General features: G+C 29.9%; 1 protein-coding gene across 1 annotated transcript in view; it reads right to left on the bottom strand.

The window, feature by feature from the left end:
• Window positions 1-11,716: 11,716 nt before the first annotated feature.
• The window catches only part of LOC100207065 (dynein beta chain, ciliary), a 129,437-nt gene continuing 126,795 nt past the window's right edge, over window positions 11,717-14,358 (bottom strand). The window contains exons 60-63 of the mRNA XM_065803627.1: window positions 13,536-13,655; window positions 13,181-13,432; window positions 12,928-13,101; window positions 11,717-12,454 (exon numbers count right to left, since the gene is read on the bottom strand). Of these exons, the coding sequence (XP_065659699.1) occupies window positions 11,837-12,454; window positions 12,928-13,101; window positions 13,181-13,432; window positions 13,536-13,655 (1,164 nt within the window). The 3' untranslated portion in view covers window positions 11,717-11,836. The remainder of the gene's footprint in view (window positions 12,455-12,927; window positions 13,102-13,180; window positions 13,433-13,535; window positions 13,656-14,358) is intronic.

The following is a 14,358-nucleotide window of genomic DNA, read 5'->3' as shown; positions in this document are numbered from 1 at the left end:
CTGCTTGTCATTTTATTGTTGAATTTGTTGCATATCTTTACTCAAATATTTTTAAAATAGAGAAGAAAGTGTCGGGTAGCCTCAAACACAAAATATTAGAAAACCTTTAAAGTTGTTAAATAAAACTTTTGCATTTAAAACGTCTATTTTTTTCGGGAAATAAAAGCCTAAAATTTTCCAGGTAATAAAGAGTTAGTTGTTAAACTCTTTAATAATCTCATGAAATTGAAAGAAGATTTTGCTAATAGTGATATAACACAAAAAATTTGGGAACAATTTCCAATAATTTCTAATAACCAAACTTGTGTAAGAAATTTTTTTAAAATTGGTGAATTTTTTTTTATTCAGGCTGTTAAGACTTAAATTCCAGCTCTTCTGCATTAACTTTTTGCGAAAGTTCTATTTTATGCTAGAGTTAGTAAAAGAGGAATTGTCAAAATAAACTCTCTTTGTGAAGATGTAATTTATAACGTAACAAACTCTAATGTAATTTATAATGTAAATTATAACGTAACAATACTCTAAACACGTGTTACTAGAGTTAAGTACCAAACAAAAAACTGGATTAAAAGAGTTAGTGAAATGTCTAATAAAACTAGAACATGGAATTTCCTATGATGAAGTAAATTATTTAGAAATATCTCTTGCACAAAATCAATGCAAAATCAAATTTTTTAAAAGTTTTTACCCTTCTGTTCTCCAGCCCTCAAAATTTGTGACATTCGTTTGAGACAACAAGAACATAAATCCCAAAACTTTAAATGGAACCTATATGCACGTCACAAATGGTATTGTCATTCAGTTACAAAACCTTGGTCAAGTACACAAAAACGGGGTTAACGAAATAATTTCAAGAAAAAGAGAAAGATCCTTTACAGCAATTGAGAAAGAGTTGCCTCTGTACGTAAAGCATAATCAAGAAGAACCAGAAAAACTTCGTCAAACGCGTTATCAAAAGACAGTTACTGGTAGTTTCAGAGAAGAAGATTTCTTTTGGACCTTACTATATCATTTTTTTAATGATATCCCAATTTGGACTGGGTTCAACTACCTAATTACACCTAAAAGGATACCAAAAGATATCCACACTGTTAGCTATCTTCCTGCAATTAACTCATCGCCTACAAACTTGAGTCAGTGTTTGAAGTTTTCCTCCAGTCCAAAGCTAAAGCCGAGAATCTTTGTCTCTCAGAAACTGACGTTGTAATGGATCAAGCTATATATACAAAAGCAATGATAATACTGATGAACCCTAACTTCTTTTTGACCAAAGAAGGTCGAAGTACTAAAGATATACTTTTTTTTATTTTCAAGGTAAAAGTTCATTAGAGTGTATTTTGAAGGAAACGCAATATGCCGTTCGAATTTATCAATACCTGTATAATGCACTAACCCAGCTGAGGATAAAACATTTTGAAAGTTGGTTAGTTGAAAACAATCTTTCCTCGTTGAATCACTTCTCTTTCTCACCTGAGTTCATTAACTGTTTAAAGGAAGTAAACATGTTTGCCTTAAAATGTTTCATGTCTGTGAATTTAATATCAAAATTATGCTTTTATTATTTCTAGACAAATTATAACAATTAGAAATCCTTGTTTGATGATGAACTCTTCAAAACTTTCGATGATCACTCAAATGTGTTAAAAGATATTGGTATTTTTGAACCAACTTCCACTTTTTTGTTTTCCTTTATCGAAATGGTTAATATTTTTTTTGCTTTGCTCCGTTCAACATAGGTTGGTAACTGGAATATTCATTTGGAGGCAACATGCCAAATGCTACTTTGGTTTTTTGCATATGATTGTCAAAATTATTCTCACTTCTTAACTTTCTATTGGACCAAAATGATGCAAATTCCTAAAAATCATCTTAGTATTTATCAAGAGTTAATGTAAGCTAGTACTCCAAAATTATTTTGTTTGGATTTCAACAAATTTTAGTTTCAAAAATAGTCTCATATTAAATCTTTATAGTTTATTATCTTTTTGAAAACAGGGATGGAAACTTCTCTGTAAGAAGAACGAGGGTACGTTTAACAAAGTTCCATTCAACCAATGCATTGAACAAACTATCAATCGATATCAGAAATGCCAAGAGGTAATAAAAGGTTATAGTACGTCTGAAGAAACCATTCAATGCTGGATGCTTAAAAGTCATACTGTTTCAAAATGTATTTCAATTTTGAAAAATGACTCGGGAATCACAACCAAAAAACAAACATCAAAAGATCTAAACCATCAAGAAAAGATTTCAACAATGGATGTGCAGATAGAGCTTTGATACTAACAACAAATTGGGGTCCTTTTGAGCAAAGAGGTTCTTTGGTAACAAAGAATCCGATATCGAGAAAAAACGGAGTCGAGAGAAATCGGGAAAAAAAATACTCCGTTGGAGTCGAGAAAATATCGGAGTTTCGATAATATTTTGTTATAAATTAAAAAATTAAACTAGTTGATAATTAAACATTGTAACTGTACTATTTTTTTAATTTTATATATTTCGATTTATAATTCTTTATAAATTTTTAAAAAATTTATATTTTTATATTTCTTAGTACTTAAATATTTTTTTATCACAATTTTTTAATGAATAATAAATGGCTTTTTTAATTCTAATAAATTTTTAATTCTAATAAATGGCTTTCTAACAGGCATCGGTTAGGAAGAAGGCGTGATCTTTCAGTTAAATGCCCTTCCGCGGTGCCTAAATTTGATACCCAGTTTCATCATCCACCTACAGCCGTTCGTAGTTTTACCTGCAGTATCTTCACTATCTATACCAAATGCTTTTAATTTTTACGTTATCAAAATGTTTAATGTTTCGGCAGAACTATGAGATGGCAATCCCACCATTCCTAAACAATACGTTCTGTTGTGATGAACATTTAAATTGTAGTATCTTCTACCTCTATTTCAAATTTTTCTCCTTTCGCTTTCAATGCAGCCAATTCAGCGATCATTAAATACTTGGCTTTAGCATGAAACATCCAAATTTTTCTAAAATTGTGGACGCTGACTTGGGCAAACTTTGTCCATAATTTTCAAAAAGCATTCTTAGAGTTTCAGATGGAGTTATGGACCTAATCAAATATCCATCAAGAGCTGTCAACTTGGTAAGAAGATAGTTTAACAACATCTTAGTCAAAATTGTCTGGAACTGGATGGTTTTAAATCTATTTTCTCGCAACTTTTAACGTGTCCAATTAGGACACGTCAATCGCTTGTCCATCCTGGACAAGCGGTTCTTTTATGATACTTTTTGCAATCTCCGTATTTTTCATCATTTACAACAACTTTATCAAAATAATTCCTCGCTTCCGAAACCATTTTTCTCTATGAAAAAAAAAATTATCAGTTTGATTATGACCTCGTTTTTAATTTTATTTTAATTGTGATAAGTTATCACATTTAAAGTTATTAATTAAGTTATTTAATCTAATAGGTAAGTATAATTAAGCATTAATTCTTATTATTTGTTACCACTGATAACATTTTATTTTATTGTAACCAATATGGTTTTCGATCAAATTACTCTACGGAGCATGCACTTATGCAACTAGTTAAAGTTATCAGTGGAGCATCTTCTCATAACATTTTCACTTTAGGTATATTTCTAGATTTGTCAAAAGCGATCGATACCGTTAACCATCAAACTTTACTAGATAAATAAAATATTATGGAATATGCCATACATACCATAAATGGTTTACCAGTTATTTAACTGATAGAAAACAGTTTATATCTCTAAATGACGGTTTTCAGACAAACAAACTTAAAATATTATGTGGTGTTCCACAGGGCTCCATCTTAGGTCCTCTACTATTTCTAATATACGTCAACGATCTATATAAAGCATCAAATACTATGTCTACCATCATGTTTGCAGATGACACCACTTTATTTCATTCTCACAATAACATTATTTCTCTATTTCAAGTTGTAAACAATGAACTAGAACAAATATCAATCTGCCTTAACGCGAACAGCCTATCTTTAAACACTGTTAAAACTAAGTTTTCCTTATTCCATTCTAAACGAAAGTTTCAATATATTCCTAAATCCTTACCAATGCTATATATAAATAACATGGAAATTGAGCGCTCTTTCACAAATAAATTACTTGGTGTCTTAATAGATGAAAACTTATACTGGAGAGATCATATTAAATATATTAGCAATAAAATCTCAAGAAATATCGGTATTTTATATAAAACCCGTCAAATCTTAGACAAATCTACCCTAACTCAGCTATATTTTGCATTCGCACATAGTTATTTATCGTATGGTAATATTGTTTGGGTTAGTACAAACAAATCTAAACTCAAATATCTCCTCAAACAACAAAATCATGCAGCACGCATTATTTATTTTCAAAATCGCTTCACAAACGCTAAACCTCTTCTAAGAAGTATGAGGGCACTAGATATTTATGAAATAAATGTATTCAAAATCACACAATTTATGTTCCAACAACAGTTTAAAAAAACTCCTAAGGTTTTTGAAAATATTTTTCCTAAAATATCAAACCGATACAACACTCGATCAACCGGAAATTATCAAAACTTACGAGCTTTGCCATTTCCTATCGTGGCCCAATGCTATGGAACCATTTTACAAGCATGAGTTGTAAACTAAGAGAAGCCAATACCTCTCAAAAGTTCAAAAAGGACGTAATTGAACTAATTGTCAATCAAGATTCCTTACTTGATTTTTTCTAACAATAAACTTTTACTGTCTTTTTTATTATCAAAGTTTACTGATGATAAGATTTTATCTTCTTCAGGTTTTCCAGTCTTCAAACTACTATATATGATAAAGAGTATTTTGTATTTAATCGTTTTAAATATTTTATATGTCGAAAATCATATTTAATTGTAAATAGTTGCTTGACAAAAATAAATAAAAAAATAAAAAAAATATTACACAATTTTGCCACAATGCACACTGGGCCGGATTTAAGATTTATGGTGGACAAATTTATTTTGATCATACGATATACTACTTGTAAAAAATAAAAGTATTATATGTTTAAAACTTACCTCGTTATTTTAAGACCAGTTTATGTATATATTGTAAATAATGATCTTGACTAAATTTTTTTTTGTAAACTATTGAATAGCTAAAATATATATCACTTTTAAAACTCTTTGCTAAAAATTTTGCTATGATACTATTATTAAAAAAATACTATTATACTCAAAAGAGTTTTTGAAATAGCACAATGGAAAAGTACGAGTATCTTTTATTATATGGTTTTGAACAGAATAAGCTTTTTTTTTTGTGGATTTTTCCACCACCACCTGGCCCACTGTACATTACCAATTGCTTTGCGATGTATATAAGTGTTGTTATTGAACAAAGAGAACACTTACATTTGAAAACAACAAGAACTATTGTAAAAGCCGCGTAGAAATACACTTTTATCAGATAATACTCTTTAATACTCTTTTATCAGATTTAAATTGGGATGACCTTCTTCATATTGAACACACAGATAAGGCATACGATAAGTTTATTGATAAATTACAACAACTTTACAATACGGTAAATGTGTGGAAAAAATTACAATACAAAATGTGTGGGAAAAAAAAAAACATTATTAAAGCCATTGGTAACGCCTGGAATTATAAAGTCGTCAAAAAAAAAAAGCAACGATTATATAATAAGTTTATCAAAAAAAAAACTTTTAAGAATGAAACTAATTACGAAAATTATAAACGTGTTTTTGAGATGGTTATTAAAAAGTTAAAGAACTATTTCTATACCGAGCATTTAAAATACTTGGAACATAATTAAGGAAGTATTTGGCACGAAACAAACTGACGGAAATAATCTTCCTATAAATCTAAACATTGAAAATAAAACTATTACAAATAAATCTTTAATTGCTGAAACACTTAATCAATATTTTGTCAGTGTAGGTTCCACTTTAGCGTCGAAAATTGAAATTACTGAAGTAAACTTTAAGTCATATTTTACTCCTAATAAGACATCTCTAAGATGGATAATTATGAAATTACTGAAAAGGAGCTCAGATTTGGATTTCAGCCAGGGTATTCAATTGACCATGCCACTATTAATATTGTTCACGATTTATTTAAAGCATTTGACGATAGTAAATTCAGCCTTGGAGTTTTTATAGATCTTAGCAAAGCCTTTGATACAGTAGACCATAGCATTCTTATAAAAAACTTGAAAGTTATGGAATTAAAAGCATATATTTAGAATGGCTCAAATATCTAAGCAATAGAAAACAATACGTAGCACACGAAGAAAGAAAAACTGATTACTTGACTATAACTTGCGGTGTTCCCCAAGGCTCAATTCTGGGTCCACTGTTATTCCTTATTTATGTAAACGACTTCCATAAGTATTTAAAATAGTAAACAAAGAATTTTTAAATCTAGCGGAATGGTTTAAGGCCAACAAATTGTCCTTAAATTTAAATAAAACTAAGTATACTTTTTTTCATATTTCGATAAAGAAAATATTCCATTAAAACTTCCTGATCTTTATATTGGTAACTCTAAAATAATTATTTAATGAGTCATCATTAAAGTTTTTAGGAGTGATACTTGAGGAAAACTTGACATGGAAAGAACACACAAGAACGTTAGAAGCTAAAATTTCAAAAAATATTGGCGTTCTATTTAAAGCTATACAATTATTAAACCAAAACTGTTTAAAAATCTTTTATTTCTCCCTCATACATTGTTATATAAACTATGCAAATATTGGATGGTGCAGTTCTAATGTAAGTAAAGTTAAAAAATTGCTTAGTAGACAAAAACACGCTGTCAGAATAAGGTGCGGGTCGTTTTACACAGAATCAGGTGCAGGTCGTTTTACACATTGTAAAGAACTATTTAAAAATCATCACATACTTAATGTTTTTCAGTTGAAGCTTTATCAAATTCTAATATTTATGTACAAATTTCATAATAAAGTAACTCCTATAATATTTAATACACTTTTCAATAAAATTAACCACGAGTACCCTTCAAGATTTTCAAATTACAATTACGAGCAACCTAAAATGCACTATTTAATTACTAAATTATCTACTGCCATCAGAGGTCCTAAATTATGGAACACTTTATTAAATAACCAGCTGAAAAATTGTTCTTCACTTTCTCTATTCAAACAAAAACTAAAACAAAAACTTTTTAACGATGTTAATGAATTAAATTTTTTTTAGACTGTTTTTTTCGACTTCTTTTTTTTTTTTCTTTTCTTTCTTTTTAGTTTTTTTTTCTTTTTTAACAACTATCTTATTAATTGGTTTTTAATATAAACTTTCCTTAAATTCTCCTATTAACTTATTTTCATTTTTTAGGTGTAGTTATTATTATTATTTATCTTTTTTTTACGATTTTCTTTTGCTTATAGATTAGTTACTGATCTTAACATACTTGTAAACTTTGTATTTATTTTTTATATGATACAAAGTAATTTTATGTTTACATTTTAATGATTGTACACGCTTGCTGATGAAAGCACGTCGGGGCGTAGTGATAAGGCAAATATTGTCTTCTTTTAGCCCCGGTCATGTAAATTTTGTTTATATAAAAGGCATTGTATTCTTTTTTTAATGACGAAATAAATAAATAAAAAATAAATAAAATAAGAATTTAATTATTTTAACAGTATTGATATTTTGATGATATTTTGTAAAAACTTCGTCGAAGTTTTGACGAAGTTTCTCCATTTCTCTCAAACTCCGAAACTCCGAAACTCCGAAAAACCGAGAAAAATCCGACAAAACGGAGTTCCGAATGAATCTATTGTTTGGTAAATAATTTTCCTGGAATAGAAGCACCTGATGAGTTAAAAGAAAATTTATTGAATCACAATCCATCGGGGAAGCAGAGTTCCAAAAATTCTTTAGAGAACTCATTCAATCTTCAACAGTTTCTTCTTACGCTTCAATCAAAATTTGTTGTCTGCAAACATTTAACAATTTAAATATATTTAAAGAGTCAAAACCTTAAATATATTTAAAGAGTCAAAACCTTAAAGAGTCAAAACCTTTGGAGATATTTCAGAATTTATTTTAAATCTAATTCTGAAAGGATCCAAAATATATTTTGTGACAGACCAATACCAACTGACTCGATAAAATCATTCGAACGTGCTCGAAGTAAATTAATACTTTGTTTTATTTATTTACTTGGTATAGGTTATTTCTGTTTTTGTAGCGTATCTTATAAAATTTTATTATACATGAAGGTTTCCAGCGAGGAAGTTGTATCATTGCACACAAATCAAAAAGAAACTGATTCTTTATATTAATCTTACATATATATATATATATTTTAGAAAGAGTTTACCTTTCCTTTAACGTAAATATAAATTTTTTTAATAAACTTATTAGCGTGACGTCATCAGTACCAATTAAGGGCCCAAATTTGATTTTTTATGCACTTTTAGAATTGCAAATAAATTTTTCTCAGGATGTTGTTATTTATTATAAGGTTTTCTCAAGAGGTTATCTAACGTTTGACGTAAATATGTATTTTTTAGCTTGATAAAAAATATCAGCGTGACGTCATCAATACAAAATAAGGGTCCAAATTTGACCCTTTAAGCAAATTCAGAAAGGCACGTAAAGTTTCTCTCATTCAAGACACCAACCATAAACTATTTAATTAGATCACGGTAAGAAGTGGATATAAAAGAACCAAGAAGTTGTTAAGAATTGATAATAAAAATGCTAAAAACCTGTTGTGTTTAAAATTGTTCAAACACCAACATAATGTAAAGAAATTTTTCTTAATCACTTTATCTTAATCACTTCTTTACTTTTTTCGACTTTTAAATTTGAATTCTATTCATATATCTTTTTTTTTGCATAATTTACCCGCCAAACTGTTTATAATAAAGTATTGATAACTTTTATACGAAATTTATGTCGTTTATTGCTATATGCTAAATTTAGACATGATTATAAATTTATAATGTATGTACGTTTATATGTAATTTAGCAATAATAAAACAATGGTATCACAAATTATCCATGCAATAATAATTTTTTAAGGTTTTTTTAATGTCTAAGTTTTCATAACATTTCACGGATTCTACCATTTCGGATGGGGTTATAACACTACAACCACGTGACAACCTCGATCTAATCAACATGGTTAAAAAGCCAGTTAAGTTTTAAACAAAGTTGGCAATTAAACTAATAATTAAATTTTTTAACGATAATCGCTAAGTTTTTATATTTTCTAAGGTTATATTTTACCTTATTTAAAAAACTTTTCTATTAGCAATTTTTTTTGTTTGAAACCAACGACTGCTATATGACATAAGGTAATCTTTGTTTAAAACTTTTATCTGGAAATATTCGAATCAAAAAATTTAATATTTTTTTGTCGCTTTAATTTTGATTTAAAAAATTGAAAAAAACAGTCGTTTAAAAACAGCTGTTTGCTGTTTTTGATTTTTCTTAAAAAAAAACACAACTGTTTTACTGTTACTGTTAAACATTGTTCAGAAACCCTAGGTATAATGGCATCCATGAGAGTGCATCTGATGTAAAACTAAAACTTAGCAGAAGTTTTGTCTTGAAAGTTAAAAGGGTTCCCGTTTGATTAATAGTAAAGACTGATTGATAAATATTAAAGTAAAGACTGATTGATAAAAATTGATAAATAGTAAAGACTGTTGGCTCTTTGACTAGTTTTAACTTTTTAATTGGTTTTAGCTCTTCAGTCAGTCCCAGAACCCGTAAGAATGTGACTTCCTTAGTACTACTGTGATCAAAAAGTAAGGTGAATTTTTTTATAAAATGAAAAATCTTTATTTATTCTTCCAAATCTGTATCGTCCCCCTCAAAATATTCCCCCCCGTCTCCAATGCACTTTTGCCAACGTTTTTTCCAGTCTTCGAAGCATGCCGAAAAGTCCTCGGTAGGGATAGCCTTCAATGCGCGTGCCGATTCACGTTGGATCTCTTCAATGGACTCAAAACGATTTCCCCGGAGTGGTCTCTTGAGCTTTGGGAACAGCCAGAAGTCACACGGTGCTAAGTCGGGCGAATACGGTGGTTGTGGAGCAACATGGGTAGAGTTTTTGGCGAAAAACTCACGAAGAACCAGTGCTGTGTGCGAAGGCGCATTATCGTGGTGCAAAATCCAAGAGTTATTGGCCCATAATTCCGGTTTCTTTTTGCGAATAGCTTCACGCAAACGTCGCATAACGCTTAAATAATATTCCTTGTTGACAGTTTGGCCAGTTGGAAGGAATTCGTAATGCACGACACCACAATAATCAAAGAAAACAGTCAACATGACCTTGATTTTTGAGCGACTTTGACGTGGTTGCTTCGATCTCGGCTCGCCTTTTTCAGGGTATTCACTCGATTGGTCGGTTGTTTCAGGGTCGTATGCGTAGACCCAAGTCTCATCGCCAGTAATAATTTGTTTGTAGACGTCTTGATAGTCAGAAAGCATTGCTTCACACGTTTTAACGCGATGCTCTTTTTCAAAGAAATTGAGAAATTTTGGCACCAAACGTGATTTGAGTCTTCTGAGGCCCAAATGATCCTTCAAAATCGCTTGCACCAACCCAAATGATATTCCAACCATGTCAACAAGGTCTCGAATGGTTAACCGACAATTTGCAAGCACCAATTCTTTGATTCTGTTGATGTGGCGATCGTCAATCGTAGTCGATGGTCGTCCGGAGCGTTCCAAGTCATCAACACGTTCTCGGCCTTCTTTGAAGTCTTTGTACCACTTGTAAACATTTTTTTGAGACATAGTCTCTTCACCGAAGGCCTTTTGCAACATTCGATACGTTTCAGCAGCAGAAATATCATTCCGCAAACAAAATTTAATAGCACTTCTTTGCTCAACAAAATTAGACATCGTGAAAATCGCCGAATACACTTTTGGTACTTCAGAAACAAGCGTAAACAAAAAAAAATAATTATGAGTTTGACATGTAATTTGGCGCAAATGTTAATGACATTCCTACCAACTTAAAAATAAAAAAGATTGGACGATTCGAATATAGCGGGAAGTTTAAATTAAAAATTCACCTTACTTTTTGATCACAGTAGTATACTTAACAGGCCTTAGAGCAGGAGTAGTACTGGGAGCTGCCTTAGATCTTGGAGTCGGAATAGGCTTTGGTTTAGGTGGAAGCTTCGTCTGGCAGACTTTTTCAGTACTTTAAAGCCTGCCCGGTATTCAGCGAAGGAAATAATTTTATCGCGTAGGAGATCACTGAGGTCCTTGAGAACTTGTGCTTTCAAAGGGTCCGTGGAAAAATCGTAGAAATTTTACTCTCCATTATATCAATGTCCAATGTCTAATGGGGTGGTAAGTTCGCATATAATGGTCGACTAATATTGTTATTGTTATATATTCTAAATGTTTGTTCATGAGTGCATAAACTTTCAATATTTTATTGCTAACTTAACCATGCCTGAAGGCAAGTTATGGAGACTAATCACAGTAAAGTTTTTTTTCTTCCATTTTTAACAGTTAAACAAAAAGTTTCGCTTTTCGCTTTTTAATATTCAATATTACAATTTTATATTTTACAAAAATTTACCAAAACACAGCTCAAAAACTAAAACTATAGCCAATTAGTTTAAGAGTGTTTAAAACGATGTTTTGAAAAATGATTTATTATTATTTATACAAGCACACATAAAGGGATATACTTCTTATATTAAAATTATAAAGTTGAAAATAAGATAAAAACATATTTATAAAAACAGCATATATTTATAGAGTAAAAAACTATACATGTAAAAACCATTTATTATTATTTTATTATTTATTAATTTAATTTTCATAAACATTTAATATAAATGTAATAGGTAATTTAAACACTAAGAAGCAAAGCAACACCTGCTAAAATCCATTTCGCAGGATTCTCTTTGGTTTTTAAATGAAAATTCCAAACGTAAGTCGGTCCACGTTGTCTGGTTTTATAAACTGGACATTCGTACGAGTTTTTAGTATCTTGTTTGTCAACTGGAATAGCGCGTAAAAAAAGCACAGGCATTTGAGGCGTTAACTCTTTTACCCTAGAATCAGAAATCATTCCAAGTTGAGTATCCCATCTAGCACCTTCCATAAAACACCCATGAACATAAGCACCCTCTCTAGGTGGCGTAGTAAAATCTTCTTTATTTTTCTTAGTAACATCAACTTGCAGAGTCATCCGATCTAGAGGCCATTCATTTTTTCGCGCCATAGATTGCATAACTGCCGTAATAAATGATTGTGGATTAAATAAACCAGAAAGCCATACTACGCTTGGTAGATTAAAATCACCTGTCCAAGTATCCAAATCTTTATTACGGAGTAAAAGATCTATAAACCAAGCACCTAAGCTATACATGCTTGGATAAGCTTTTAAACTCCATGATTTAGGAACTTCATCAAAAAACAACGAGTTAGAAAGTTCTTCCATAGCATTTGTAATGGTAAGCTCACCCTATAATAAAAAACAACGAGTTAGAAAGTGCTTCCATAGCATTTGTAATGGTAAGTTCACTCTATAATAAAAAACAACGAGTTAGAAAGTGCTTCCATAGCATTTGTAATGGTAAGTTCACTCTATAATCAAATTAGAAAACTAATATCAAAACCCAAAATAAATAATCATTTTTAAGGTTTATAACTTTATTTTCTTCTTACTTTATTTAAAATTTTGAGTTTATAAAATACTTAATTATGTAATACATAAAAAGAAGTCTTTTAAAAAAATTTATGTAGTCATTTCTAGAGAATGCACAATAACAATTTCGAGAGAATGCATAGTGTTTCTAGAGAATGCACAAATCTATGAATAGCGTCACAGAAAAAGAATAATTTTTTTTATAAGTGAACTTGACAATAATTGATTTTAACTTTAAAAATAAATTTTTTGAATCCGAGTCTCTAATTTTTATATGTAGTACAACTTACTTTTAAACCAAGGTCAAGCTCTTTAAGTGAAACTCTAATCTCATTTGTTAAAACATTCATTCTATCAGCTTCTTGTAGGGCAACAACAGTGTATGGAGTTCTTTCTTCAGCTTTAGCCATTAATTCCATCATACCAAAACTTTCAGGAAGTTTTTCTAAAATCTCATCTAGAACCTAAATTATATTTGAAAATAAGTAACCAAAAGATCAATTTTTTTTCTAAAATTAAAAAAATCTTAAATAATAATCTTACCTGTTTTACTTTTTCATCGCGCGTTTGTCCACCCCCTCCCACTCCGCTAGAATCACGTGGTTGCAGTTCCAATATAGTCTTAAACAAGTTTTCAGAGGTAGAGGTCAAAAAACCAATTTCAGCATTAGGATGCAGACCATAAAGATTGGGGCTCTCTGGAGGCAATACTTCATTTACATATGAATGATATCCAATGTAATCCATGTTTGTCGGTATAGGAAAATTTGGTGCCAGAAATAAATCTCCATCAATCTAAAATTTTCATTAATTTTTTAATGCTTTTAGATTTAAGTTTTAATGTACAACTTATTCAAACTGAAACTTATAAAGCTAAGATAGTTACAATAAGAAGTACCATTTCAGGCTTCATGTACTCTTCCAGATAAGTACGACACAACCGCCGGTCCCAATCATCAGTGATATGTCCACCATACATAATTTCTCCAAAAAGGTAACGTAAATCAGTCCATGGAACCTGAAATATGTTTTCATAATTGTTGCTCATTAAATTTATTCATCATGGAACACATTTAAAAAAAAAAAATCTTTATCTAAAGTCATTTTTACTTCATGTTTTCTTGTAGGTTAACATGTCATAGAAACTGTTAAAAATAGTTTAGATTTTTTTTATTTTTGTACAATTTTTTTAATACCTTCAGAAAATAAGGGGATTCTAAACTTTATATACCTGTATCTTTTTGATCGATAAAAATTAGCTTGAAATTTATTTAAAATCAATCATCATTATTAAGGTAAAGCAATTTCTTTTTTAAAAATTAACTAAATTATACAAAGGCTAACATATGAGGTTTGCAACAAGTTGTTATCTTTCATTTGTAAGTAGTTCAAAAGTTCTAAACATTTTCATCAATTGGCTTATCACAATAACAGAGTATTTTCTAACTTGTTTCCCATGAAAAAAAAAACAAAAAACTCATAGGTATAGGCTTATTTAAAACTTGTATTGCATCTTAAGAAAAGAAAAAAAAAAGAATACAGATAATCAAGAATGGTGTTGACAAGTTTGAGGTCAGAGGCCAAAGTCTTCAATTGATTAAAAGTTAAAAGAGCTTATTGTTGAGATAATTAAAATACTACTTTCTAACACTGCAGTCTTCATTATTCCAAATAGGAATATTGAAGACTGCAATGTTAGGAATAATGAAGACTGTAGTGTT

This window comes from Hydra vulgaris, chromosome 08, assembly GCF_038396675.1.
Source record: "Hydra vulgaris chromosome 08, alternate assembly HydraT2T_AEP".
Lineage (NCBI taxonomy): Eukaryota > Metazoa > Cnidaria > Hydrozoa > Anthoathecata > Hydridae > Hydra > Hydra vulgaris.
The sequence above is the reverse complement of the archived record's forward strand: the minus strand, read 5'-3'. Positions and strand labels throughout refer to the sequence as shown.